Here is a 25,000-nt window from a genome sequence, read left to right as displayed (position 1 = left end):
GGCTTCTTGAAACACAGAAGGCTTGAACGGATTTCACGCAGAAGGAAGGCGGAGTGGCTCCGAGGGAAGAGGGAGCCCAGGTGTCAGCTTCCGCCTTGTTGTTGCTTCAGCTGCCATGAAACGGGGAGGGAGGGCTGGTATTTGGGAGGGGTTAATTGATGTGCTGGAGGAATGTTCTAGGATGTACGAGATGCTTGGATAGCGCATGCGTGAGTGCTTCCCGCCTAGACTAACGGCCTCGACATTCCATCTTCGTGATGTCTTTTTGAAGTTATCTCACACCTGACACTTGAAGGACTTATGATTGGCCTGATGCTATGATCTTAAGGGGTGGGGAATGGGCTATTCTATATATCAATTGCGTGAAATCCGTTCAAGCCTTCTGTATTGCTCAAAGTTCCAATTTATGAAGAGAGACCTGTTGGCACATCTGGGAAAACCTGAATCTGAAAGCTTCCAGGTTTTCCCCACCTAGTTGAAAGTTTAATTTCTTGCCCCCCACACCCACAAGTCCATCCCATAGTCCAATCTCCCACTGCCACACTGGCAGTTCCACCCATCCAGTTCCGGCCAGGTGCAGAGGTGCAGAGACAAAGGATGACCTTGGCTTTCTAGAAAGAATGTTGTTATGGCTACCTGTCATCTAACTCCATACAATCCCCTCTCCCATTTTCCCACAATAGAAAAAAGGCATGGTAGAATGATAGAAAGTGTGGCAGGCCAAAGACCCAAAAGAAAAGATGGCTGCAGGCCTGACACCAGAGGTGGCACGCAGAGCCTTCCCTGTGGGCATGCGCACCGTCTCCTGCTGGTCTTCGCCCGCGTCGGAGCACTGGAAAACGGCCAAAAAACCCAGGCTGTTTGGGGGGTGTTTTTGGCCTGAAAAATGGCCAAAAATCAGGCATGTGCGTGCTGGTCTTTGGGTTTTCAGCACTCCGGTGCGTGCAAATGCACACGCCTGGCACACGCCCTCGGTGGCTGGAAAGGTTTGCCATCCCTGCTTTAGGATCTGCAGATGAAGGAGCAGGCAGGTCAAAGGGCTGGCAGTGGTTCTTCTGGTCCTCATTGAGGTTAGGCCAGAAGTCCCCACCAAGGAGCTAACGAAAACTGGGCTTTTCTTTTCCTGCAGGGGTGCAGTGTTACATGCCTGCCAATGGGGAGACCGTCTCCGTCTTCACCAATCCGAACATCCCGGTGGATATTTCTCTTGGGCTGCTGAAGAGGGAGCTGGCCGCTGGTAGGTTTCTTGTTAGGGCTAAACCATCCTTGGTATCCTAACGGGGAGGAAAGCCGTCTCTGGGTGCCTTGATGCTTTGGCTCATCGTGCCGCCTCCTTTTTGGCTCTGGCCGCAGCCTCCCCCCCCCTCCCCCCAACCTGGTGCTTCCAAATAGGTTGGACTGACGGGAGTGGTGATCCCAACTGCCTTGGAAGGCCGGAGTGGCACAGGGGTTAGAGTGCAGGCTACTTCGGCTGATTGCCCGGCTGCCTGCAATTTGACAGTTCGAATCTCACCAGGCTCAAGGTTGACCCTTCCTTCCTTCCTTTCCCTCCTTCCCTTCCTTTTTATCCTTCCTTCCTTCCTTTCCATCCTTCTCTTCATTCCTTCCCTCCCTTCCTTTCCATCCCTTCCTTTTTATCCTTCCTTCCCTTCCTTTCCATCCTTCTGTCCTTTTCATCCTTCTTTCCTTTTCATCCTTCCTTCCCTCCTTCCCATCCTTCCGTCCTTTCCTTCTTTCCATCCTTCCTTTCCATCCTTCCGTCCTTTTCTTCTTTCCATCCTTCCTTTCCATCCTTCCGTCCTTTCCTTCCTTCCCTTCCTTCATTTCCATCCTTCCTTCCTTTTCATCCTTCCTTCCTTTCATCCTTCTGTCCTTTCCTTCTTTCCATCCTTCCGTCCTTTCCTTCCTTCCCTTCCTTCCTTCGTTTCCATCCTTCCTTCCTTACCTACCTACCTACCTTCTAGTTAGAATGCAGTATTGCATTCCTCTGCCTACTGCCAGCAGTTCAAATCTCACCAGGTCGGTAAAATGAGGACCTGGATTGTTGGGAGCAAGACACCGTCAATCGCTTAGAGAGGCCCGGGAAAGCCCTGTGAAGCGCTATGGAACTCTTGACCGCTGTTCTTATAGCAGGCAGTTTGGGAAGTTCTCACTGATGATGTTGCCTAGTTGGGTAATGAGACGGCTGCAAGAAAACAGCCAAGCTCAGAGAGAGCGCCAAGGACCCGTCATTTTAACCCCGAGCTACAAAATATTCTCCTTTATTGAAAACAGGCAATTTGACTGAAACCTGAGCAGCATGTTAAGAGTTTCAACGTTGAAACTGGTGGGATTAGCACTCACTCCCCAGGGTGGGCGGTGAAGATGGAGGCTTGTGGCCGCTGGGTGAAATTGCCCAGGACTTTGGAATATATTGGAAAAGAGACCTTGCAGGGAATGAGCGTTGGAAATGGCACTGCCCTCAACAGCCACCATGCATTGCAGTCTCCAAGGGGGAAGGAATTTGGGGAGCAGGCCCTGGAAATCCAGGGGCCTCAAAGACTCCTCGGCTTTATTCCCCTCTCTCTCTCTCTAGGCCCCTCACCGACCTCCAAGAAGCCGAAGCTGTTGCATGGAACTCTGATCATCAAGGATAGCGTGAGTGAAAGGAATCTGGCAAACCATTTGCACTTCACCATGGGCCTTTTCCCAGGGGAAGGGAGGTGGGACAGCCCCAGGGGTGGTGAGATGCTACCGGGCGGGGGGGGAGTTCGCCCAAACCAGTAATTAAAAAAAACGCTTAACAAAGTAAAAAAAAAAAAAGACGATCAGCTGTGCTGCGCAATGGTAGGAACTTTTTTTTTTTTACTTTTTTTTTTTTTACCGTATGGGGTCAGTTTTTGCTCCCAGGAGGCTTCCCTGAGGCCTGCTAGGCCAAAAATGGAGTGGGAGGGGGTACAGCAAAAGAAAGAAAGAAAGAGAAAGAAAGAAAGAAAAAGAAAGATGGGAGAAAAAGAAGGAAGAAAGAGAAAGAGGGATGGGGGAAGAAAAGGGAGGGGTGGGAGAAAGAAAGGAAAGAAAGGGAGGGATGGGAGAAGAAAAAGGGAAGGGAGAAAGAACGAAAGAAATAAAGGGATGGGAGAAAAAAGGGAGAAAGAAAGAAAGGGAGGGGTGGGAGAAGAAAAGGGAGGGAAAAGGGAAAGAAAGAGAAAGGGATGGGAGAGAAAGCAATAGCAATAGCAGTAGACTTATATACCGCTTCATAGGCGGTATAGAGGGAGGGATGAGAGAAGAAAAGGGAGGGATGGGAGAAAGAAAGAAAGGGATGGGAGAAAAAAGGGAGAAAAAAAGGAGGGATGGGAGAAAGAAAGAAAAAAGAGAGGGATGGGAGAAAGAAAAGAAAGAAAAAAGGGAGGGATGGGAGAAGAAAAAGGAGGGATGGAAGAAAGGAAAGAGGGATGGGAGAAAAAGGAGAAAGAAAGGGAGGGATGGGAGAAGAAAAGGGGGAGAAGGGGAAAGAAAAGAGAGAGGGAGGGATGGAAAAAGGAGAGGGAGGGAGGACCAGAAACCTGGCATTAGACGCAGCTTCAGAGGATACCTTGAAAGAGCACAGCAATCCAGAGCTGCAAGGCATCTGGAGGTCATCTAGTCCAACCCCCTGCTCTAGCAGGACATTGTTAAAGTGAGTTTCTGTATTTTGACCCCCCCGCAGTCACATGACTACATAGCCACGCCTACCCAGTCACATGACCACCACCACCAAGCTATACCCACAGAATCGGTAGGGAAAAAAAATAGATTTCACCACTGGACAATCCTGCCTCAGAGGATGTTGAACCCGAGAAAGGAAAGCTTTGAAATGGCATGGCTTAAAAGAATTTATTTAGAGGCCCAAAAGTCTTTTTTTTAGGTAAATACATTACGCCAAAACTGGGAGGAACCAGCAGTGCCGGCCTAGCAAGCTTAGTATGAATCAGTGTATCTCCCCCCAATACCTGGTCCGTTTTCCTACCTCCAACCTCACCTGGCACAGAGGGGACAAACCTCAGCCCCCCCCCCCCCCCCCGGGAAGTTTTGCCTTGAACAAGCAACCCAGGGAAATGTCATCTGGTCTTGTGCCTCCAGACGAATGAGGTGGCCTCCCCAGACAGAGGAGCTGCAAGTGTCAGGGCTCAGCACACTGTGGCTCCGGAGCCGCATGTGGCTCTTTCATCCCTCTGCTGCGGCTCCCTGTCGCCAGTCGGCTCCACAATTGATAGGGCTTTTGGTTAGGACGGGTAGAGGAAAAAGGATGCCGCATTAGGAGGAGACTCTATGGTGGGGGGAACTGGATTTCCAGACGGCTCCAGAATTGAAGGGGGGGGCCTTCCGGTTAGGACTTTTGTGGCTCTTTGAGTGTTTTAAGGTTGCTGACCCCTGGTCTGGGTGAAAGGGATTTCACAGAGAAGGAAGTCTGTGGGTGGAGCAGTCCGTAGTTGCCGGCCCTTAATTTCCTCAGGAGAGGAGAGTTCCGGTCACGCAGTCGTTGGCCTCTGAGACTGCCGCACGTCAATTGCAATTTGCTCTTTTGCTTACGGACAGAGCTTCCGCTTGGTTTCGTCCGAGCAAGCCCTGAAGGAGTTGGGGCTGGGGGAGCATCAGCTGCGCTTCACCTGCCGGATCCACTTTCAAGACCCCCGCAAGGAGCACGAGACCGGCCTGCACGTTTACAACCACCTGAAAAGGTGAGTGCTCGGGGTAGGGACTGGGATTGGTGGGAGCTGCAATCTGCTCCACCTTGAGGACTAGAAATTTGGCTTGGTTGGAAAGAGAAAACTCACGTGGACAGGTACCTCCACTGAAACCCGCTTCGATATCAATGTCGCGTTCAATGCACTTAAAAATTTGAGACAAGTGGGATTTGATTAAAGCAGGTCTTGTGGCATTGTCTGGGGAGTGGTGTGGTGGCCTAGAGGTGGAGCTTTCACCTCACAATGGGGAGGCTGTGAGTTCGATCCTAGCTAGAGGCAGATATTTTCTCTCTCTGGGCACAATGAGAATGTATCTGCTGGGGAAAAAAAGCTCTGCTCTGGTGACAAGAAAGGCATCCGGCCAGTAAAAACTCGTAATAGCTCCATTCAGTTGCCCAGACTCCACCCCGCAAGGGATGATGAGGATCATTAAACTGTCTGGGGAGAGGAGCTTATCCAAGAATTGATTGCAATCAAAAGATGGTGAAAAGTGAAGCCTAGTCTTTTGAGGCCTTGTGAAAAGGTGGGGAGGGGGATTCAGCTGGTTGACATTTTTCTCCCCAGCGCCTTGAAGGATTATTCCGTCCAGCATCTCTCTGACACCTCCATCATGGTGGAGTCCATCTTGATCCAGGTTACGGTGCAGTCCGAGGACCCCGCTACCAAACTTTTGCTGGTTTCCTGGACGTACCAGGTAAAGTTTTAAATCTTAATTTTTACGAGAGGAGGAGACGATGGGGAGAGGGAGGGTACATTTCAACTTTTTCTGTGGAAAAACAAATCTGTAAAAGTGATCAAAAAAGAACAGTGACTAGGTGGATGTACACCTGTAACTATATAGAAGAGAATGAAAGTAACAAAAAAAAAATTTAAAAAAATGAAAAGAAATGGTTGGGCTCAGCGGTGGTCGTAACCCCGAGGACTGAACTGAAACTCTGAATCCGGTCTCTCTGTGCAGGATGAAGAAATGGGGAGCTACGTCACCTCTCTTTTGAAGAAAGCCCTGCCCCAGATCACGGGATGAGCCTCGGGGAGCCTCCAGCTGCCGCCACAGACTTTGAGCCACTGAGAAGGGCGAGTTGCGTGGGACGACGGAAAAGGGGGAAAAAATTACATTGTTTTAGTTGTCGTTGGATGTTTGGGAACGTCTTACCCATCTTCTCAGCAGCTTTTCTCCTCTATCCATCCCTCCAATCCTCCCCCATCGTCTTCCCTTCTGTCTGCCTCCTCAATGCCCTTCTCCCCCCCCCACTTTATTTTTGGGTCCTACCTGCTTCTGCCCCAAACGAAACGGCTTCCTTTTCTCCTGTGCGAAGATGAGCTGCGTGCCCAGATACGCAAACTTTGGCCACGGAAGACACTTCTGCGTGCAGGACAAATCCCTGCCCCAAATATGCAACGCAGCCCTAGAAGGAGTGGTGTAAATACTCGTGTTCTTTCTCTCTCTTGTTTTAATAAAGACATTTACTTTCGGTATTCGTGGTCTTCCTTGGTCATGGAGGGCCAGCCTCTCAAGCGCCAGGCATCTTGGGAGAAAATGCCCTTGGGTTAGAAAGGGTCTCGCCAGGCCTCAGAACCAAGGAATAAGGCATCTTACCCAGGGGTGAAATTCAGCAGGTTCGGACAGGTTCTGGAGAACCGGTAGCAGAAATTTTGAGTAGAGGGAATGAGGATTTTGCAGTATCCTTCCCCTGGAGTGGGGAGGGAATGGGGATTTTACAGAATCCTTCCCCTGGAGTGGGGAGGGAAAGGGGATTCTGCAATATCCTTTCCCTGGAGGGAGGAGGGAATGGGGATTCTGCAATATCCTTTCCCTGGAGTGGGGAGGGAATTGGGATTTTACAGTATCCTTCCCCTGGAGTGGGGAGGGAAAGGGGATTCTGCAATATCCTTTCCCTGGAGGGAGGAGGGAATGGGGATTTTGCAATATCCTTTCCCTGGAGTGAGGAGGGAATGGGGATTTTGCAATATCCTTTCCCTGGAGTGGGGAGGGAATTGGGATTTTACAGAATCCTTTCCCTGGAGTGGGGAGGGAAAGGGGATTCTGCAATATCCTTTCCCTGGAGGGAGGAGGGAATGGGGATTTTGCAATATCCTTTCCCTGGAGTGAGGAGGGAATGGGGATTTTGCAATATCCTTTCCCTGGAGTGGGGAGGGAATTGGGATTTTACAGAATCCTTTCCCTGGAGTGGGGAGGGAAAGGGGATTCTGCAATATCCTTTCCCTGGAGGGAGGAGGGAATGGGGATTTTGCAATATCCTTTCCCTGGAGTGGGGAGGGAATTTGGATTTTACAGAATCCTTTCCCTGGAGTGGGGAGGGAATGGGGATTTTGCAGGGATTAAAGGCCCTTGGAATGCCTTAAAACCAATTAAATAAACCTCAGTTGCTGTTTAGCTCAGGGAAGGCTGCAAGAGAAAACCCACCTGTGTCTTTGTGTCTCTGATCCAGACAAAAAAACCTTTCATTTAAACAGTCTCTTTGCTTTCTGAAATTTTGATGTGACAATTTTAAGCACACCTGCCCCTCTCAGCCAAAGCTCTTATTTTAAATACCCCACCGATCTGCAAAGCCAGACAGTAGCAGCCCCTCTTCACAACCTAAACCAGGGGTCGGCAACCTTAAACACTCAAAGAGCCACAAAGGTCCAAACCAGAAGCCCCCCCCCCCACTTCAATTCTGGAGCCAACCAGAAGTCCGGTTCCCCCACCATAGAGTCTCCTCTTAGCACAGCATCCTTTTTCCTCTGCTGACCAGAAGTCCAGTTCCCCCACCATAGAGTCTCCTCCTAGCATACCATCCTTTTTCCTCTACTGACCAGAAGTCCGGTTCCCCCACCATAGAGTCTCCTCTTAGCACAGCATCCTTTTTCCTCTGCTGACCAGAAGTCCGGTTCCTCCACCATAGAGTCTCTTAGCACAGCATCCTTTTTCCTCTGCTGACCAGAAGTCCGGTTCCCCCACCATAGAGTCTCTTAGCACAGCATCCTTTTTCCTCTGCTGACCAGAAGTCCGGTTCCTCCACCATAGAGTCTCTTAGCACAGCATCCTTTTTCCTCTGCTGACCAGAAGTCCGGTTCCTCCACCATAGAGTCTCCTCCTAGTGCGGCGTCCTTTTCCCTCTACCTGTCCTAACCTATCATTTGTGGAAGCGACTGGCGACAGGGAGCCGCAGCAGAGAGATGGAAGAGCCACAGGTTGCCAACCTCTGACCTAAACCGACACGTGAAATTCAACTTTTTCCCACGTGACACCTGCAGAGAACTTCATTGGGTTCATCGACATCGCCTCATTGGCAGCCGAGTTTAACGCATCGCTCTGGTTGGGGCGTCTCCTGCTGTAGACTTTGAAAGTCCGTTGTTGCCAACGCAGCTGGCAGGGCCACCGCTTGTTGGCCAAGGTGTAGTAATACAAGACAGGGTTCAGGCAGCAGTTGAAGCTAACCAGGGCTAAAGTGACCCGGCGGAGCTGGTAGATGGCGGTGGCCGTGGGGCAGTTCCGGATGAAGCCGACGCGCATCAGGAGGTGGAGGAGGTGGGTGAGGTGGAAGGGGAGGAAGCAGGAGACGCAGATGAAGAGGATGAGGTAGATGGTATTCAGAGCCTTCCTTTTCAAGGCGCTCTCTGAGGTGTGGGAAATTCGCTGGGCGATCAGAGGGTAGCTGATCAAGATCACCACGAAGGGGACGAGGAACCCGAAGATCAGCACAAAAATGTTGTAGGGCAGCATGCGCCCCTTCCAGGAAGCTTCCCCAAAGCTCTCGAAGCATACCTGGGCGTTGCTGACGTTGGCGCCCAGAGGGCCTCCCAGGATCAGAGAGCCGCCGGCCGTCAGCCCCACCGCCCAGAGGACGGCAGCGATCAGGGTGTAGTGGCTGCTCTTGATCCGCACGTACGCCAAGGGGTGCAAGACGGCTATGTACCGGTCGACGCAGATGGCGGTGAAGAAGGCCACGCTGAGGTAAAGGTTGAGGAAGTACATGCAGCCTGTCACGCGGCAGGCCACGTCCCCGAAGACCCAGTGGTTGCGGTGGAGGTGGTAGTGGATCTTGAAGGGCAGGACGCAGACGAACAAGGTGTCCACCGTGGCCAGGCTGAGCAGGTAGACGTAGGAGCGAGGTGGGTGTGAGATCCGGCAGGTCAGCAGGTAGAGGGCGGCCCCGTTTTCCAGCAAGCCCAGCACAAAAACAGGAATGTAGATGGTGGGGAAGAGGAAATACTGGAAGTCGGCCCGGAGGCTGCACTCCTGGCTGGCGTTGGCTGCCGCCGTCTGGTTTTCCATCGTCTCCGGAGCAGGATTCGCACCTCAGCCTGGCCTGCTGCAGGAAGCCTCTCTCAGCCCATCATCATCATCCTCATGCTGGGAGCGAAGGCAGCCGGGTCAGCTGGGCTCTGTAGTTCACCTCCAAGTCTGCTTGGCAAACAAGGGACCAAGTTTGAAAATTTAAAAATAAAAATGGCTGGCTGCATTCCTGCAGTTGGGATTAGATAGAATAGAATTAGAACAAGAATAAAAGGATAAGAATAAAAATAAAAGAATAAGAATTAGGAATTATTAGAAATAGAAATAAGAATAGAATAAGAATAAAAGGATAAGAATAAAAATAAAACAATAATAAGAAGAATATAATTAGAACAAGAACAGGAATAAAAGAATAAGAATGAGAATTATTAGAATTAGAAATAATAGAATAAGAATAAAAGAATAGGAATAAAAATGAAAGAATAAGAATTAGAAATAGAAATAAGAATTGAATAAGAATAAAAGAATAAGAATAAAAATAAAACAATAAGAATTAGAATATAATTAGAGCAAGAACAAAAGAATAAGAATAAGAATTATTAGAATTAGAAATAATAGAACAAGAATAAAAGAAAGAATAAAAATCAAAGAATAAGAATTAGAATTATTAGAATTGGAAATAGAAATAAGAATAGAATAGAATAAGAATAAAAGAATAAGAATAAAAATCAAAGAATAAGAATTAGAATTATTAGAAATAGAAATAAGAATATAATAGAATAAGAATAAAAGGATAAGAATAAAAATAAAACAATAAGAATAAGAATATAATTAGAACAAGAACAAGAATAAAAGAAAGAATAAAAATAAAAGAATAAGAATTATTAGAATTGGAAATAGAAATAAGAATAGAATAGAATAAGAATAAAAGGATAAGAATAAAAATAAAAGAATAAGAATTAGAATTATTAGAAATAGAAATAAGAATAGAATAGAATAAGAATAAAAGGATAAGAATAAAAATAAAACAATAAGAATAAGAATATAATTAGAACAAGAACAGGAATAAAAGAATAAGAATGAGAATTATTAGAATTAGAAATAATAGAATAAGAATAAAAGAATAAGAATAAAAATGAAACAATAAGAATTAGGAAGAAATAAGAATTGAATAAGAATAAAAATAAAACAATAAGAATTAGAATATAATTAGAACAAGAACAAAAGAATAAGAATGAGAATTATTAGAATTAGAAATAATAGAACAAGAATAAAAGAAAGAATAAAAATAAAAGAATATGAATTAGAATTATTAGAATTGGAAATAGAAATAAGAATAGAATAGAATACAACAAGAATAAAAGAATAAGAATAAAAATAAAAGAATAAGAATGAGAATTATTATAATTAGAAATAATAGAGTAAGAATAAAAGAATAAGAATAAAATAAAAAATAAGAATAAAAATAAAAGAATAAAAATTAGTATTAGAATTGGAAATAAGAATAGAATAAAAATCAAAAATAAGAATTAGAAATAAGAATAGAATAAGAATAAAAGAATAAAAATAAAAATCAAAGAGTAAGAATTAGAATAGAATTAGAACAAGAACGAGAATAAAAGGATAAGTATAAAAATAAAAGAATAGAATTAGAATTATTAGAATTGGAAATAGAAATAAGAATAGAATAAGAATAAAAGAATAAAAATAAAAGAATTAGAATAGAATTAGAATAAAAGAATAAGAATAAAAATAAAAGAATAAGAATGAGAATTATTATAATTAGAAATAAGAATAGAGTAAGAATAAAAGAATAAGAATAAAAATAAAAAGTAAGAATAAAAATAAAAATTAGTATTGGAAATAGAAATAATAGAATAGAATAAGAATAAAAGAATAAAAATAAAAGAATGAGAAATAGAAATAAGAATAGAAATGAAATAATTAGAATTATTAGAATTAGAAACAGAAATTAGAATAGAAGAATAAAAATAAGAATTAGAAGTATTAGAATAGAAATAGAACTTAGAATAGAATAGACTGTAGAGAAGAATAGAATAGAATAAGGAATAGAATAGAAAAGCCTTGGAAGGGACCTTGGAGGTTTTCTAGTCCAACCCCTTGGGGCTTATGCAAGTCTGACTTTGGTTCAGTTTTTGGTGGGTTGCCCAAACCGCAGCTTAGCCAAAATACTGAAAGGCTAGCTGCCCCCCTCCCCCTTCAAGAGTCCCCTCTCTTTATATATTGGACTGGGGCACCCATCATCCCCAGCCACGGTAGCCTTAAGAAAGCAGCAATTAGCACCAATTTGCAGAGAAGGAAGAAGAAGTTCCGAGCAAGTTTTGGGTCCAAGTTTTCAGGACGGTGAAAATTCTTACGGGGTGTTGAAGAAGTCAAGAAAAAGGATGATAGGAACACTCCGATTGTGGCGGGAGGTTTATTTTAAAGGAACCCCTTTGCGCCATTAAAAACAAAGAAACATTAAAACTTACCTGTATCCACCTGTCTTTAGCCGTCCTGGTAGCCTGGGAAAGATATCTGAGCTTACTTTTCGTCACCTTTTGACTTTTTAGGATGTTGCCTTCGCCCCACAGTGTCGAGGGCCTCCCACACACGTCTTGTGCAGGAAGCTGGGGCGAGACACTTCGCAGGTGTGGTTTTCTGCAAAAGGGCAACCGAGGTGGCGGGAAATACGCAGATCGGTATTATTTCCCCCCCCCCCCCAAGATTTAAGAGAGCAGAAAAACCAAAGTCTTCAAAGAATTTATGAAGTCTACATCCTGACCTTAACAACCTGCCCCCAATAACGGGAGTGGGGTGTGTGAAAAGACAAGCAGAATAACAACGGAATAAAAGATTCACTCTTTCCACAGTTGTCAAGGGTTTTAACGTGTAAACAACGCGATCAAATCTTTTTTCCTGCCAAGATTCATTGAAAGGGAGTCTTAAAAAATGTTTGGCAAACTCTTAACCCAATGGGTGGCACGAGTGAAAGCTGGCAAAAGTTTGTACTTCGCTGGGGGGGGGGGGGTGTAGCTGTGGTGGAGAGAAACCAAATTCTTCATCCAGCAGTAGTGTCTTGATTTATTACTTAGGGACTAGAAACTTTAAGTTCAGGTCAGAATCTCAAGATGGTACTTTACCTGGTGAATTGACTTAGATGAGTTAATGGCAGAACACTGAAAAATGGGGTGCCCTTAAGGCAGTGGGTCCCAAACTTGGCAACTTTAAGACTTGTGGACTTCAACTCCCAGAGTTCTCCAGCCAGAAGAGCTAGCTGGAGAATTCTGGGAGTTGAAGTCCACAAATCTTAAAGTTGCCAAGTTTGGGAACCACTGCCTTAAGGTATACTCGCAAACAGGCATGGAGAACGCATAAGTAGCCTTAAGAACTGGGAATAGCCCGTCATTCTCCAGTATTGTAGGAAACTAATGCTAAAAATGCTCTTTAGCAAACTGCATGTATTTCACCTGCAGTAAGACAATTACCGTATTTTTGGGAGTATAAGACACTCCAAAGTATAAGACGCACCTAGCTTTTGGGGAGTAAAGCAAGGGGGGGGGGTAGGAAATCTGCCTCGGCCTCCCAGCATTTTGCCTCCTTGCAGCAAACAGGGAACACCGGGTACACTGTGGTGTTACATTTCAGACAATACTTGTACAGATGCTGGTCCTGGAAGTATACGTTATTCTCTGCTGTTTAGAAGAGAATACAATAGCACTGGGCATCTCTTCAGATCAAGCATTTATTTGAAAAAGCTGCTCCATTTGGTTAAGTTGTCTAGAACAATATTTAAGCAGTTTAGAAAAATAAGTCTAATAACTTGAACATTCTATAGGCATTTGTAGTTATTGACTTGCCTCCTTGCAGCAAACAGCAAACAGCCTGTTTCAGTTTAGCCTGATTAGCATGAGAAAAAAAAAAAACCCTGCCGCTGCCTCCCAGCAATTTGCCTCCTTGCAGCAAATAGCCCGTTTCACTTTCAATTTCAGTTTCGGCAGGGCCTCCCAAAGATCAGCTGTTTCAGGCTGCAGGGATTGCCATAGCCTATTGCAGCCTCCGCAAGCCCCATTTTCCCCGTTTGCTGGAAAGGAGGCAAATTGCTGGGGGGCAGAGGTCAAAGGGTGGGGGTTGGCAGGTGGGCGGGGCTACATTTGGTGTATGAGACGCACCGAAATTTTCACCCTCTTTTAGGGAGGGGGAAGTGCGTCTTATACTCCAAAAAATACTGTACTCAAGAACCTGCAATCCAGACTTTAAGATCCCATTGCTGATCCCGGGACGGATAATTGAAATGGTGAGAAAGGATTTAAAAGGGATTTATTTATTTTTTTGCTTTCCTGAATACACAAATTGTTTTTGTTTGTTTTTTGATAGCAGGAGCAGCCTTTAATAGCAATAGCAATAGCACTTAGACTTATATACCGCTTCATAGGGCTTTCAGCCCTCTCTAAGCGGTTTACAGAGTCAGCATATCGGCCCCACAGTCTGGGTCCTCATTTCACCCACCTCAGAAGGATGGAAGGCTGAGTCAACCCTGAGCCGGTGAGATTTGAACCGCCGAGCTGCAACTAACAGTCAGCTGAAGTAGCCTGCAGTGCTGCACTCTAACCACTGCGCCACCTCGGCTGTATGGATGTTTTCCATATCCTATCAGAGAATATTTTAGGACGACCAAGAAGGAACTAAAATCCGAAATCATTCCGAGTCCGTTCCTTTCTCAGGCACCCCAAAAAGGAATCGTTTCTTGGCAGACAAAGTTCGGATTAAGCAGGTTTATTAACCCATGCCTGCAGAGCGTAAGAAAAATGAGATATATTTTTTCTCTTCCTCCTCCAGCAATGTATATAACACCCCCCCCCCCCCTCAAGGCAGAAATTAATAGTCCATTTCAGTCTTCTGTCTCCAAATCTGTAAGACAACGGAGAAAGGAAAGAAACCAGGGGAATTACAGAATACAGCAGCTGGAAGACTTGAGCAGGGGAATGGTTTCAACTTTAGGCAAATTTGTGGATGTCGGCATCAATTCTATCTCCCCTCCCCACCTGCAATAGAGGGGAGATAACCACAGGACCCTCCCCGGCAGACCAGCTGTGCCCCAAAACTGGAAACCGAAAAATATTGTCACTACAGCTGTTTGAGCTGCTTCTGAGGTTTCATGAGGACTAGAATCCTGGATGCTCACCACTTTGGTAGTACTCCACGTGCTTGAGGAAGAGTCCGTCTGGGGGCGCCATGATGTTTGGGGGGTAAGCCATCAAATCCCGGGCCGCTAGGAGTTCTTGGATGTGGTGCGGTTGAAGCCGGGACTGGCCGATGGCAACCAGCGCCCCAACCATTCGCCGTACCTGGAATTAAAAAAAAGGTTTGAAAAGAGCGAAGTTCCAAGCATCGGCGCAATCGGGGGCCAAAGCGGGGAATGGAAACGCGGAATTCGGAGGGTTGGGTGGGTCCTTCAGAAGCCATCTAGTCTGACCCCCCCCCCCGAGAGAAATAACCATCTGTTTGAAAGAGGAGGAGAAGCGACCCATTTTCTGGGTTTATCTCAAACGCCATTTTATCGGGAATAAGATTTTTCTTAAATCTTCACCCCCAAATCTGTACTGGATCCCAGCTTCTCCCCTCTTCAACAAGACGTCACTTCTTGGGAGAGTGATGCATGCAGTCCTCGACTTAACAACCGTTCAAAGTTAACAACGGCACTCAATAAAGTGACTTACGACCGTTTTTTCCACATTTACGATCATTGTGGCTTCCACAGGATCCTGTGATCAAAATTCAGGTGTTTTGACAACCGGCTCATATTCATGACGGACGCAGCATCCCGAGGGGGGGGGGGGGGTCATCACACGATCACCCTTTGCAACCTTCCGACAAGCCAAGTCCACGGGGGAGGGGCAGATTCACTTAACGACCGTGTGACTAACTTAACAACTGCAGTGATTCGCTTAATTGATTCGTCTTTGTTCTTCAATTCCCCTGTCAACTTATCCATTTCAGCCCAGATCAGAATGTTCCTAATTACTTCCCCTTCTTGTGGAATTTCCCTGTTTTTCCAGTCTAGGGCAAAGACCATTCTTGCTGCCGTAATAATATGTATTATTAAGTAGGTGACCCCCCCTTGTTAGGTTTACGGTTGATGATTCCCAAAAAGAAAAAGTCCTGGTTTGAATTCTGTTTCCTCTTCGGTTATCTCGATCAGCCGCCTGATTGCATTTTCTGCCAATTTGTTTTTTGGGCACGGCCACCCCATATGGTAGTAGGTGTCCATGGCATCATTTCAACCAGCCGCCAAAGATACACTCTTGCAGGTGGCAAACGGCGTGTTGCCACCCACCCCGAGTTGACGGAGGCAGCTGAGGCTCGGTAGCGTTTTGGCTGCTGTTTCTGTAGCTAATTTGGGGCAAGCCACAAGACGGTGGGTGTGCTCATAGGGGGTGGGGGAATTGAAACTCCTTAAAGCTTTTTCACTTTTTTATTTTTGCAAAGTCTGAAAATAAGACAGACGCCTCCTCTCCTCGTGGTTAACCCGATGCTTCCGCGAGAGCCGGCCTCTCTCGCCTCTGAATCATCCACCACATATGATTCATTTATTCTACCTAAGTAGGCCTGGCCAGCTATGCCTGGGGTCGGCCAAGAGGCATCCATATTTTCATAGGGGGCTTTAAGCAAAACTTCCTTGGGCTGGCTGGTTTGGAATGATGGGAGTTGAAGTCCGGTTGCTGGAACTGGGTGTGTCTGCTTTGGATGAACAGAATAGAATGACAAGAGTTGGAAGGGAGCTTGGAGGTCTTCTAGTCCAACCCCCTGCTTAGGCAGGAAACCCTACACCGCTTCAGACAAAGTCTCTTCTTCAAAACCTCCAGTGATGGAGCATCTGAGTTGAAGTCCAGTTCGGAACTGGGTATGTCTAGTTTAATGAAAAGAAGGACTAGGGGAGACATGATAGCAGTCTTCCAATATCTCAGGGGTTGCCCCAAAGAAGAGGGAGTCAAGCTATTCTCCAAGGCACCTGAGGGCAGGACAAGAAGCAATGGGTGGAAACTAATCAAGGAGAGAAGCAAGTTAGAACAGAGGAGAGATTTCTTCACTGTTAGAACAATTAATCAGTGGAACAACTTGCCTCTAGAATAGAATAGAATAGAATAGAATGACAGTGTGAAGGGACTTTGGAGGTCTTCTAGTCCAACCCCCTGCTTAGGCAGGAAGCCCTATACCACTTCAGACAAATCGTTATCCAATCTCTTCTTAAAAACCTCCAGTGATGAACCAATTACAACTTCTGGAGGCAAGTTGTTGATTACCGTATTTTCCGGACTATAAGATGCACCAGAGTATAGGGTTTCTTTGTTTTTTGCAAAAAAAAAGGGGAGGGCATGCAGAGGGTTTGGGAGGCCTGTAGAGTGCTCCTGGGGGCTGGGGAGGGCAAAAACAGCCCCGTTTTTGTGAAAACGGGCTTGTTTTTACCCTCCCCAGCCTCCAGGAGCACTTTGCAGGCCTCCCAAACTCTCTGCACGACCATTTTTGCGGAAAACGGGATGCGCGGGGTAGGGTTTCGGGAGGCAAAAAATGCTGTATTCATTGTATAAGATGCAGATTTTCACTCTCTTTTTTGGGGGGGAAGGTGCGTTTTATACTCTGAAAAATATGGTAATTGTTCTAACTGTCAGGAAATTTCTCCTCAGTTCCAAGTTGCTTCTCTCCTAGATTAGTTTCCACCCATTGCTTCTTGTTCTGACCTCAGGTGCCTTGGAGAATAGCTTGACTCCCTCTTCTTTGTGGCAACCCCTGAGATATTGGAAGACTGCTATCCTGTCTCCCCTAGTCCTTCTTTTCATTAAACTAGACATACCCTGTTCCAGTAACTGGACTCAGGTGCTCCATCACTGGAAGTCTTTAAGAAGACATTGAATAACGATTTGTCTGAAGTGGTGTAGGGTTTCCTGCCTAAGCAGGGGGTGGACTAGAAGACCTCCAAGGTCCCTTCCAACTTGTTATTCTATTCTATTCCAACTTTCCGGATGGCCATGGAGTGGAGACAGATGGTCAGTTAAGGCCTCTTTGGCCATTCCAGGAATATGTCCTGTGTTTGCGTCAGAAGTGGGTGTGGGCAATACAATAGCAGAGTTGGAAGGGACCTTAGAGGTCTTCTAGTCCAACCCACTGCCTAGGCAGGAAATCCTATAGCGTTTCAGACAAATGGCTATCCAACCTCTTCTTAAAGACTTCCAGTGTTGGGGCATTCACAACCTCTGGAGGCAACTTCTGTTCCACTGATTAATTGTCCTCACTGTCAGGAAATTTCTGCTCTGTTCTAAGTTGCTTCTCTCCTTGATTAGTTTCCACCCATTGCTTCTTGTCCTCCCCTCAGGTGCCTTGGAGAATAGTTTGACTCCCTCTTCTCTGTGGCAACCCCTGCCCTTCAAGTTCATTTAAAAAAAATTAAAGTTAAGAGGCTGCCTCTCAAATGGAGAAAAGGTGACTAGTCAAATCGTAAAAAATGGTGAAAAAGAGCATGCAGGATCCACTCCTGTCTCAGCTAACCATTCAAAGGGTCCAGTTGGAAAAATTCTCCCTACCTGTTTGTACAGGAAAGATCGGCTTACGAACTCCAGTTCCCAAAACTTCAGGTTGCTGGCGGGGAAAAAAACAACCGTCAAAAAGGCAACGTTAAAATCCACATAGATTGCGACAGATCAGCAAAGGGAAGGGGGATAAGAAATGATATTAAACTATATTTGGTATTTGCAGAAATACCACCCCAAGAAAACATAAATTGAGATTTGAAAGAGACACCTATAATAACAGAAAAGGAAAGGAGAGAGGAGGAGGGGCCGAGAGGAAGAGGAGGGAAGGGAGAAAAGAGGGAAGGAGAGGAAGGGTGGAAGGAGAGAGGGTAGGAAGGGGAAGAGGGGAGCAGGGGAGAGGTAAGGGGAGGAGGAAGGGGAAGGAGAGGAGGAAGGAAGAAAGGAGAGAAGGGAGGGAGAAAAGAAAGGGAAAATAAGAAACAGGCAACCCAAAATGCATATTATAACCCTCTGTTTATGGAAAAACAAATGTATAAGAATGACAAATGTAAAGAAGAAGAACAACTATGTGAATGTGGACCTATAATTGTATGTAAGAAAATAAAAACTTTTCAAAACACTTTTCAAAAAAATTAAAATCTATAGAGAGAGAAAGATGCTACCTTATTATTATTATTTATTAATTAAATTTCCATGCCTCCCTTCTCCTCTACAAGGTGATTCATTTTCTGTCCTTCCCTGGGTCAGTTCAAATGTCTGATTGAGAATAGATCCTCCATGGACAGAAGCAAACTACCTCTGACCGAGGCTTCCCGAGAGCATGAAGAAAACTCCTGGTCCCGGCAAAAAAAACCTTTTATTAATTGACTGTGAATTCTGCTCTTTCACATCCAGCAAAGTCTTTCAAGGGAGGATTTACAGTCACAGACCTTATCTGGCTTGGAGAGCTGCCAGGCCGAGATCTGCAGAACTTGGCAAGGAGCCTCGGAGAGTCACGAACCAATGAAGGGGACTAAGTGTCTCCTGCAAACTCCACTCCCCTTTCGCTCCTCTTTTATTTCCTCTGGGAAGGGCCATTCATCCTCCACCTGTGGCCTTCCTCCCATGTCTGTTCTTTAGCTCTTCCCTTCGTCTGGCCACTCTGCGCATGCGCACACTGGGAACAGGCTCCAGCTGTTCATCTGCCACTGATGTCTGACTCCGAAGGCAGCTGATAACTGTCAGACGGCCCTGGCCCCCTCTCTGCCTCCGACGCAGAGCCCTCATCCGAGCCTTCCCCAGACTCCAAGACTGGCCCAGGTTCCTCCCCAACCTCCTCACTGTCCGAGTCTGCTGCCGGCTCCGCTGGCGGCTGGTGGGCCACACCGCCACAAGACAGCCATGCACCACGGAAGCCATGTGGCTCTTGAAGGACCTAGCTGTAGATTGGGGCTCTCCCAAAATCCTTGGAGGAGACTGATGAAAGAGGATTTGATCTCTGCACAGAGTTAGCTAGCTTGCCAGGAAGACGAAGGCGAGCTGAACCTTCCTTCCCCTGATCTGCTGGCTTTCTACCTGCAGGAAGAAGTTACAATTCCTTTGCGCAACCTGAAAGCACACCCTCGCACCTCGCTTTTGAGCGAGAGGGTCATCGTGCCAGGTCTTCCTTTGAAACGGTGGGCTCTCTTGGCACAGGGCAGGCTCTATCTTGCCCCCCCCCCTCTCCCCAAGGGCTGGATTTCAAAACCTGAATGCGGCAGGAGGGAGGATTTGAATTCGCACCAGAAGCCCCACGGCCTGGCTGTGGCTTCCCTCCAGGGCTGCTTCAGCCTGCCAGGTGGTGGGATGGCAGAAAGAGCACCTGCTCACCGAGGGAGGCATTTCCACATGATCCAGTCCTCGTGGTTGGATCCGTGAGTTTTCCGAGGGAGTTTTATTCCCACGTGGATCCATCTCTCTCCAAGGTTGCCAATTTAATCTGAGTTATGCCCACCCACGGACGCCCGCCTGGCCTTTGTTTCTGAAATGCCAACGGGGAATTCGTCATCCAGCTGGAGCTTCCTCCAAGGACGGCATTGCGCTGGCTACGCGCCGCAATGGGAGCCGAGGTAGACTGCCCCTGTACACCAGGGGTCTTTCTCTTAATCCCTTATGGATTAACTCATAGGTGGCTCAGTGGCTAAGACAGTGGCTCAGCCTGGGTCAGAACAGCTGGCCCCGCCCACTCCTTACCTAACCCCTCCCACCAGAGTCTGAAATAAAAGTCACAAGACACAGTTTTGGGTGCCCATCCCGGCCTTTGCCTTTCGGAAGCCACTCGGACAGGCAAGTTGCTAGTCCTCTTTTTTTTTGAGAATTTTATTTTTATTTTTTATTCTTTTACATAGCATTTTAAGTATACATTCCCATAGTTGTTACTCTTCTATACATGTATCATTCTTATACATTTATTATTTCATTTAATAGCTTATAATATACAATTTGGGTGGCTTTATTTACCATTCCTTCTTCCTGTTGTAACACAACCTCATTTTCCCTTTCTTTTCTCCCTCCCTCCCTTCTCTTCTTCCTCTCCTTCCCCTTCCTCCTTTTCTTCCTCCCTCCCTTCTCCACTTTCCCCCTTCTTCCTCTCCTCCCCCTTCCTTTTCTCCCTCCCTCCCTTCTCCACTTTCTTCCTTCTTCCTCTCCTTCCCCTGCCTTCTTTTCTCCCTCCCTTCTCCACTTTCTTCCTTCTTCCTCTCCTTCCCCTTGCTTTTCTCCCTCCCTCCCTTCTCCACTTTCTTCCTTCTTCCTTTCCTTTCCCCTTCCTTCTTTTCTCCCTTCTCCACTTTCTTCCTTCTTCCTCTCCTTCCCCTTCCTTTTCTCCCTCCCTCCCTTCTCCACTTTCTTCCTTCTTCCTCTCCTTCCCCTTCCTTCTTCCCTTGCCTTTCTCCCGCTCAGCCTCTTCCCTTCTCCTTCCCACTCTCTCTCCTTCTCTTCCTCTCCCTTCCATCCTCCTCTCCTAGGCAAGTTTCTAGTCCTTAGGTTCGCAGTGAAGCTAGCAAACCCTCTGGCAGGGTTGGAGTGTGAAATTTCTCAGTCTTGAGCTTCAGCAAAATAGAAGATGTTCAGGACCATGGAGAGCTCTTTGACCTTCCCTGCCAGTACATCAGGGGTGTGCAAACTTGGAAACTTTAAGACTTGTGGACTTCAGTTCCCAGAATTCCCCAGCTGGGGAATTCTGGGAGTTGAAGTCCACAAGTCTTAAAATCCTCTTTCCATCTCACGCTATAGTTAAATCCTTAAAAACTCAGCTTCTTAGATGCAAATTGCTTAACCCCAAACATTCAAAGGAAAGTTTCTTATCCTTGGGAGGCCTGTTCATTTGAGATCCTCCCCTGTTTCATTTTTGGTCCATTTCTAGCGATATAATATTCTTTCCCCCCCCCCCCACCCTTCTTTCTTGCTTCCCCTCCAGATGACACGTGTCAATCTTGGGTGTTTCAAAGCCATCTTTTCAAAGAAGCTTTTCACCACCCAAACTTGGGTTAAGAAAAGCAATTGCTACATTCACATAACCCAAGCAAGATATTGTCTTAATAACAGTAGCCCTTAGACTTATATACCGCTTCGCAGTGCTTTTACAGCCCTCTCCAAGCGGTTTACAGAGTCAGCCTCTTGCCCCCCCCCCCCCCCCCCGACAATCTGGCTCCTCATTTTACCCACCTCGGAAGGATGTGAGTCAACCTTGAGCCAGTCGGTCAGGATCGAACTCCTGGCAGTGGGCAGTTAGCCTGCAATACTGCAATCTAACCACTGGGAGGGAGGGAGAGAAGGAAGGAAGGAAGATAGCAATAGTACTTAAGATTTATATACCGCTTCACAACGCTTTTACAGCCCTCTCTAAGCGGTTTACAGAGTCAGCCTATTGCCCCGAATAATTTGGGTTTTACCCACCTCAAAAGGATGGAAGGCTTAGTCAACCTTGAGCCAGGATCGAACTCCTGGCAGTGGGCAGTTAGCCTGCAATACTGCATTCTAACCACTGGGAGGGAGGGAGAGAAGGAAGGAAGGAAGGAAGGAAGGAAGGAAGGAAGGAAGGAAGGAAGGAAGGAAGGAAGGGCAATAGCAATAGCACATAGTCTTATATACCACTTCACAGTGCTTTTACAGCCCTCTCTAAGCGGTTTACAGAGTCAGCCTCTTGCCCCCAACAATCTGGGTCCTCATTTACCCACTTCGGATGGCCGGAAGGCTGAGTCAATACCGCTTCACAGGGCTTTCCTGGGCCTCTCTAAGCGGTTGACAGTGTCTTGCTCCCAACAATCCAGGTCCCCATTTTACCGACCTGGTGAGATTTGAACTGCTGGCAGTAGGCAGAGGAATGCAATACTGCATTCTAACTAGAAGGTAGGTAGGTAGGTAAGGAAGGAAGGATGGAAAGGATGAAAGGAAGGAAGGGAAGGAAAGAAGGAAGGGAAGGAAGGAAAGGACGGAAGGGTGGAAAGGAAGGAAGGATGGGAAGGAAGGATGGAAAAGAAGGGAGGGAAGGAAGGATAGAAAGGAAGGAAGGATGGAAAGGAAGGCAGGGAAGGAATGAAGAGAAGGATGGAAAGGAAGGAAGGATAAAAAGGAAGGGAAAGATGGAAAGGAAGGAAGGAAGGGTCAACCTTGAGCCTGCTGAGATTCTTACTGCCAAATTGCAGGCAGCCGGCAGTCTGCAGAAAGAGCCTGCAGTACTGCACTCTAACCACTGCGCCACCGTGGCTTATCCTTAAACTAGCAACCAATTGGGCGGGAAAAATTATGGGGAAAAGAGAGGAAGGTGCAAAATTGCGGCTGAAGGCCCAGGGGCAACCTTACCTGTCCATGCTGTGCTCGGCAAGGAAGCCCTGGGAAGGCCTCACCTCCGCCCAGTTCAGCATCCTGATGGGGCTTCTCGCTGACTTCTCGGAGCTGGCTGAGCAGAAGGTGGAGAAGTCGTGGGTGCCCACCAGGAAAGTGGCTGCTTCCTGCATGGCGGACAGGTTCAGGTGGCTAAACCAGAGGAAGAAGATTGTGGATCAAGCCATCAAGCAATTTTGGACTCCTAGCCACCACGCAGAGTGACAACCTGTCCCTATCTTGTCCTCGGAAGATTTCAGGGAAGGGAAAATGCATTGCAAACACACACACACAGACATACACACACACACACACTTCGATTGGTCTGACCCAGCTGTTAGGCCTGCAGCCATATTCCTCTTGGATCTTTGGCCTGCCACACTTTCTATTATTCTACTCTACCTCTTCTATCGTGGGAAAATGGAAGGAGGGGATTGTATGGAGTTAGATGATACGTAGCGATAACAACATTCTTTCTAGAAAGCCAAGGTCATCCTTTGTCTTTGCGTCTCTGCACCTGATCAGAACTGGATGGGTGGAAGCTGCCAGCAGGGCAGTGGGAGATTGGACCATGTGATTGGATTTGTGGGTGTTGGGGGGCAAGATCTTGAACTTTCAACTGGGTGGGGAAAACCGGGAAGCTTTCAGATTTGGGTTTTCCCAGATGTGCCAACATGGCTCTCTTCATCAATTGGAACTTTGAGGAATCCTTTGCCTTGGACTCTGATTTATTTTTGGATGCTATTTGGAACCCTGACACCAGCATCTCTGCACAATCCTACAAAGCAGGTTTAATGGTCCATCCTCAATATTAATTTTCTTTGGGGGAACTCACCAGGCCCTTTGAAATGTTCCAGAGGCTGCAAAATGAACAGAGGAAAATGTTCTGACCTAGGCTTAGATCCCCCAAAAGCAGGAGGCAGAGTCCTGGTCCCGACAAAACCCCTTTTATTAAACGAATGTGAATTCCTCTCCTTCACATTCAGCAAAGGCCTGGCAAACAGTCTTTCAAAGGAGTATTTATGACCACAGACCTTATCTATCTTGGAAAGCTGCCATGTAAATATTTTCCAAATGAGATGCTGTGCAAGAAAAAACAGGGCACAGAGTCTCGGAGATTCAGGGACAGATCTTCACAGTCCTGAAACGAATCTAACGACCGAACGAATGAATTGTTTCCTGCAAAAGCCCCCTCCTCTTTCGCTCCTCTTTTATTCCCTATGGGAGGGGCCATTCACCGTCCACCTGTGACTTTATACTCCCAAGTCGACCCTGATTTCTGAGCCGTTCTTTTTTTCTGGCAGCTCTGCGCATGCGCACACTGGGAACAGGCTCCAGCTGTTCTTCTGCCTCACTGCTGTCTAGCTCCGAAGGCAGCTGATAACTGTCAGACGGCCCTGGCCCCCTCTCTGCCTCCGACACAGAGCCCTCATCAGAGCCTTCCCCAGCCTCCAGGACTGGCCCATGTTCCTCCCCAACCTCCTCACTGTCCGAATCTGCTGCCAGCTATGCTGGCGCTGGCCAGCCATAACATCATTGTGTTCGTTGTGGTCAGTTCAAACTCTGAAGCTCCGTTTTGACTCTGTGCTCCGTTTGACCTTGCAAAGCTAAGTGGTAATCAGATCTCTGGCAGCATTTCAAGGGAGATAAAGATGGGTGCTTATCAGCCCTATCCCGAAAGACTTTGGCAGACTACTGTCGGACTCTTCACAGACCCTGTTGTGAATGGCCATAATTAACAGCCTTTTAAATAAAAAGAGGGTTTTGGGGGGAGTAAGTGTGTGGTTTTTACTGTCTCAGGGGTCCTGGGTCACAACTTTTTGAGACCGCCATCTTTTCCCTATCAGCCTGGCTGAGGCTCGGAGGAAACTCGCTGAGCCATCGAGATCTGACGATCCCCCAGCGAGAGACTCCGTGGCTCTTCCAAGTGACCCGGCCGGCAACTCACGGAGAGGAAGCAGATTGGCCGAAGTGTGTTCACGCCTGTCCTGGCACATTCCTGTCACTGCATAATTTATGGGTGACCTGGTTACATTGCAGATGCCAGGGTAGTTTTCTCCAAGAGCCGGCTCTGAATTACTACTCAACCCAGATCGGTGAAGATTTTGCAGGCCCGGTTGGCGAATCTGCAATCCTAGTCTTGTGGCTTTGACTGTTCTGACCTAGGCTTCCCCAGCACACACGAAGCCGAGTCCTCGTCCCATTAAACTTTGATTTAATTGACAGTGAATTCCTCTCCAGCAAAGTCTTTCCTCTCCCAGTGTTTTTCAAGATAGTTCACAATTACCGACCTTTCTCAGGTGTGGGGAGTGGCCAGGCTGGTATCTTTCAGACACCCTGCAATACTTGGCAAGAATGCAGGAATGAACTAATAGTCTCCTGCAAACTCCACTCCCCTGTTGCTCCTCTTTTATTCCCTATGGGAGCGGTCATTCATCCCCCACCTGTGGCCTTCCTCCCAAGTCGACCCCTGTTCTTTAGCTGTTCCTTTCGTCTGGCAACTCTGCACATGCGCACACTGGGAACAGGCTCCAGCTGTTCTTCTGCCTCACTGATTTCTGACTCTGAAGGCAGCAGATAACTGGCATACGGCTCTGGCCCCCCTCTCTGCCTCCGACACAGAGCCCTCCTCAGAGCCTTCCCCAGACTCCAGGACTGGCCCATCTTCCTCCCCAACCTCC

At 47.0% G+C, this 25,000-nt stretch overlaps 3 protein-coding genes across 3 annotated transcripts in view; 1 reads left to right on the top strand and 2 right to left on the bottom strand.

The window, feature by feature from the left end:
- The window catches only part of INTS11 (integrator complex subunit 11), a 19,842-nt gene extending 13,659 nt beyond the window's left edge, over positions 1–6,183 (top strand). Inside the window, exons 13-17 of the mRNA XM_087701789.1 lie at positions 1,130–1,237; positions 2,576–2,637; positions 4,561–4,703; positions 5,274–5,403; positions 5,668–6,183. Coding sequence (XP_087557915.1) covers positions 1,130–1,237; positions 2,576–2,637; positions 4,561–4,703; positions 5,274–5,403; positions 5,668–5,733 — 509 coding nt within the window. The 3' untranslated portion in view covers positions 5,734–6,183. The remainder of the gene's footprint in view (positions 1–1,129; positions 1,238–2,575; positions 2,638–4,560; positions 4,704–5,273; positions 5,404–5,667) is intronic.
- A 1,377-nt stretch (positions 6,184–7,560) lies between these two features.
- On the bottom strand, positions 7,561–12,134 carry LOC148042591 (lysophosphatidic acid receptor 6-like). The gene is made up of 2 exons (XM_087701793.1): positions 11,442–12,134; positions 7,561–9,117 (listed from the first exon to the last, which is right to left on the bottom strand). Exon 2 carries the CDS (start codon positions 8,986–8,988, stop codon positions 7,921–7,923), a length of 1,068 nt encoding a protein of 355 aa, XP_087557919.1. The 5' UTR covers positions 8,989–9,117; positions 11,442–12,134; the 3' UTR covers positions 7,561–7,920.
- Positions 12,135–13,441: 1,307 nt separating this feature from the next.
- Positions 13,442–25,000, bottom strand: part of PUSL1 (pseudouridine synthase like 1) — a 25,574-nt gene continuing 14,015 nt past the window's right edge. Inside the window, exons 5-8 of the mRNA XM_087701907.1 lie at positions 22,299–22,472; positions 17,529–17,583; positions 14,135–14,297; positions 13,442–13,860 (exon numbers count right to left, since the gene is read on the bottom strand). Coding sequence (XP_087558033.1) covers positions 13,841–13,860; positions 14,135–14,297; positions 17,529–17,583; positions 22,299–22,472 — 412 coding nt within the window. The 3' untranslated portion in view covers positions 13,442–13,840. The remainder of the gene's footprint in view (positions 13,861–14,134; positions 14,298–17,528; positions 17,584–22,298; positions 22,473–25,000) is intronic.

The sequence above is a fragment of the Thamnophis sirtalis genome, unplaced genomic scaffold (genome assembly GCF_051295495.1).
Source record: "Thamnophis sirtalis isolate CommonGarterSnake01/CBP01778 unplaced genomic scaffold, rThaSir2_p1.2 scaffold_15, whole genome shotgun sequence".
Lineage (NCBI taxonomy): Eukaryota > Metazoa > Chordata > Lepidosauria > Squamata > Natricidae > Thamnophis > Thamnophis sirtalis.
This window is presented reverse-complemented; position numbering and strand designations above follow the sequence as displayed.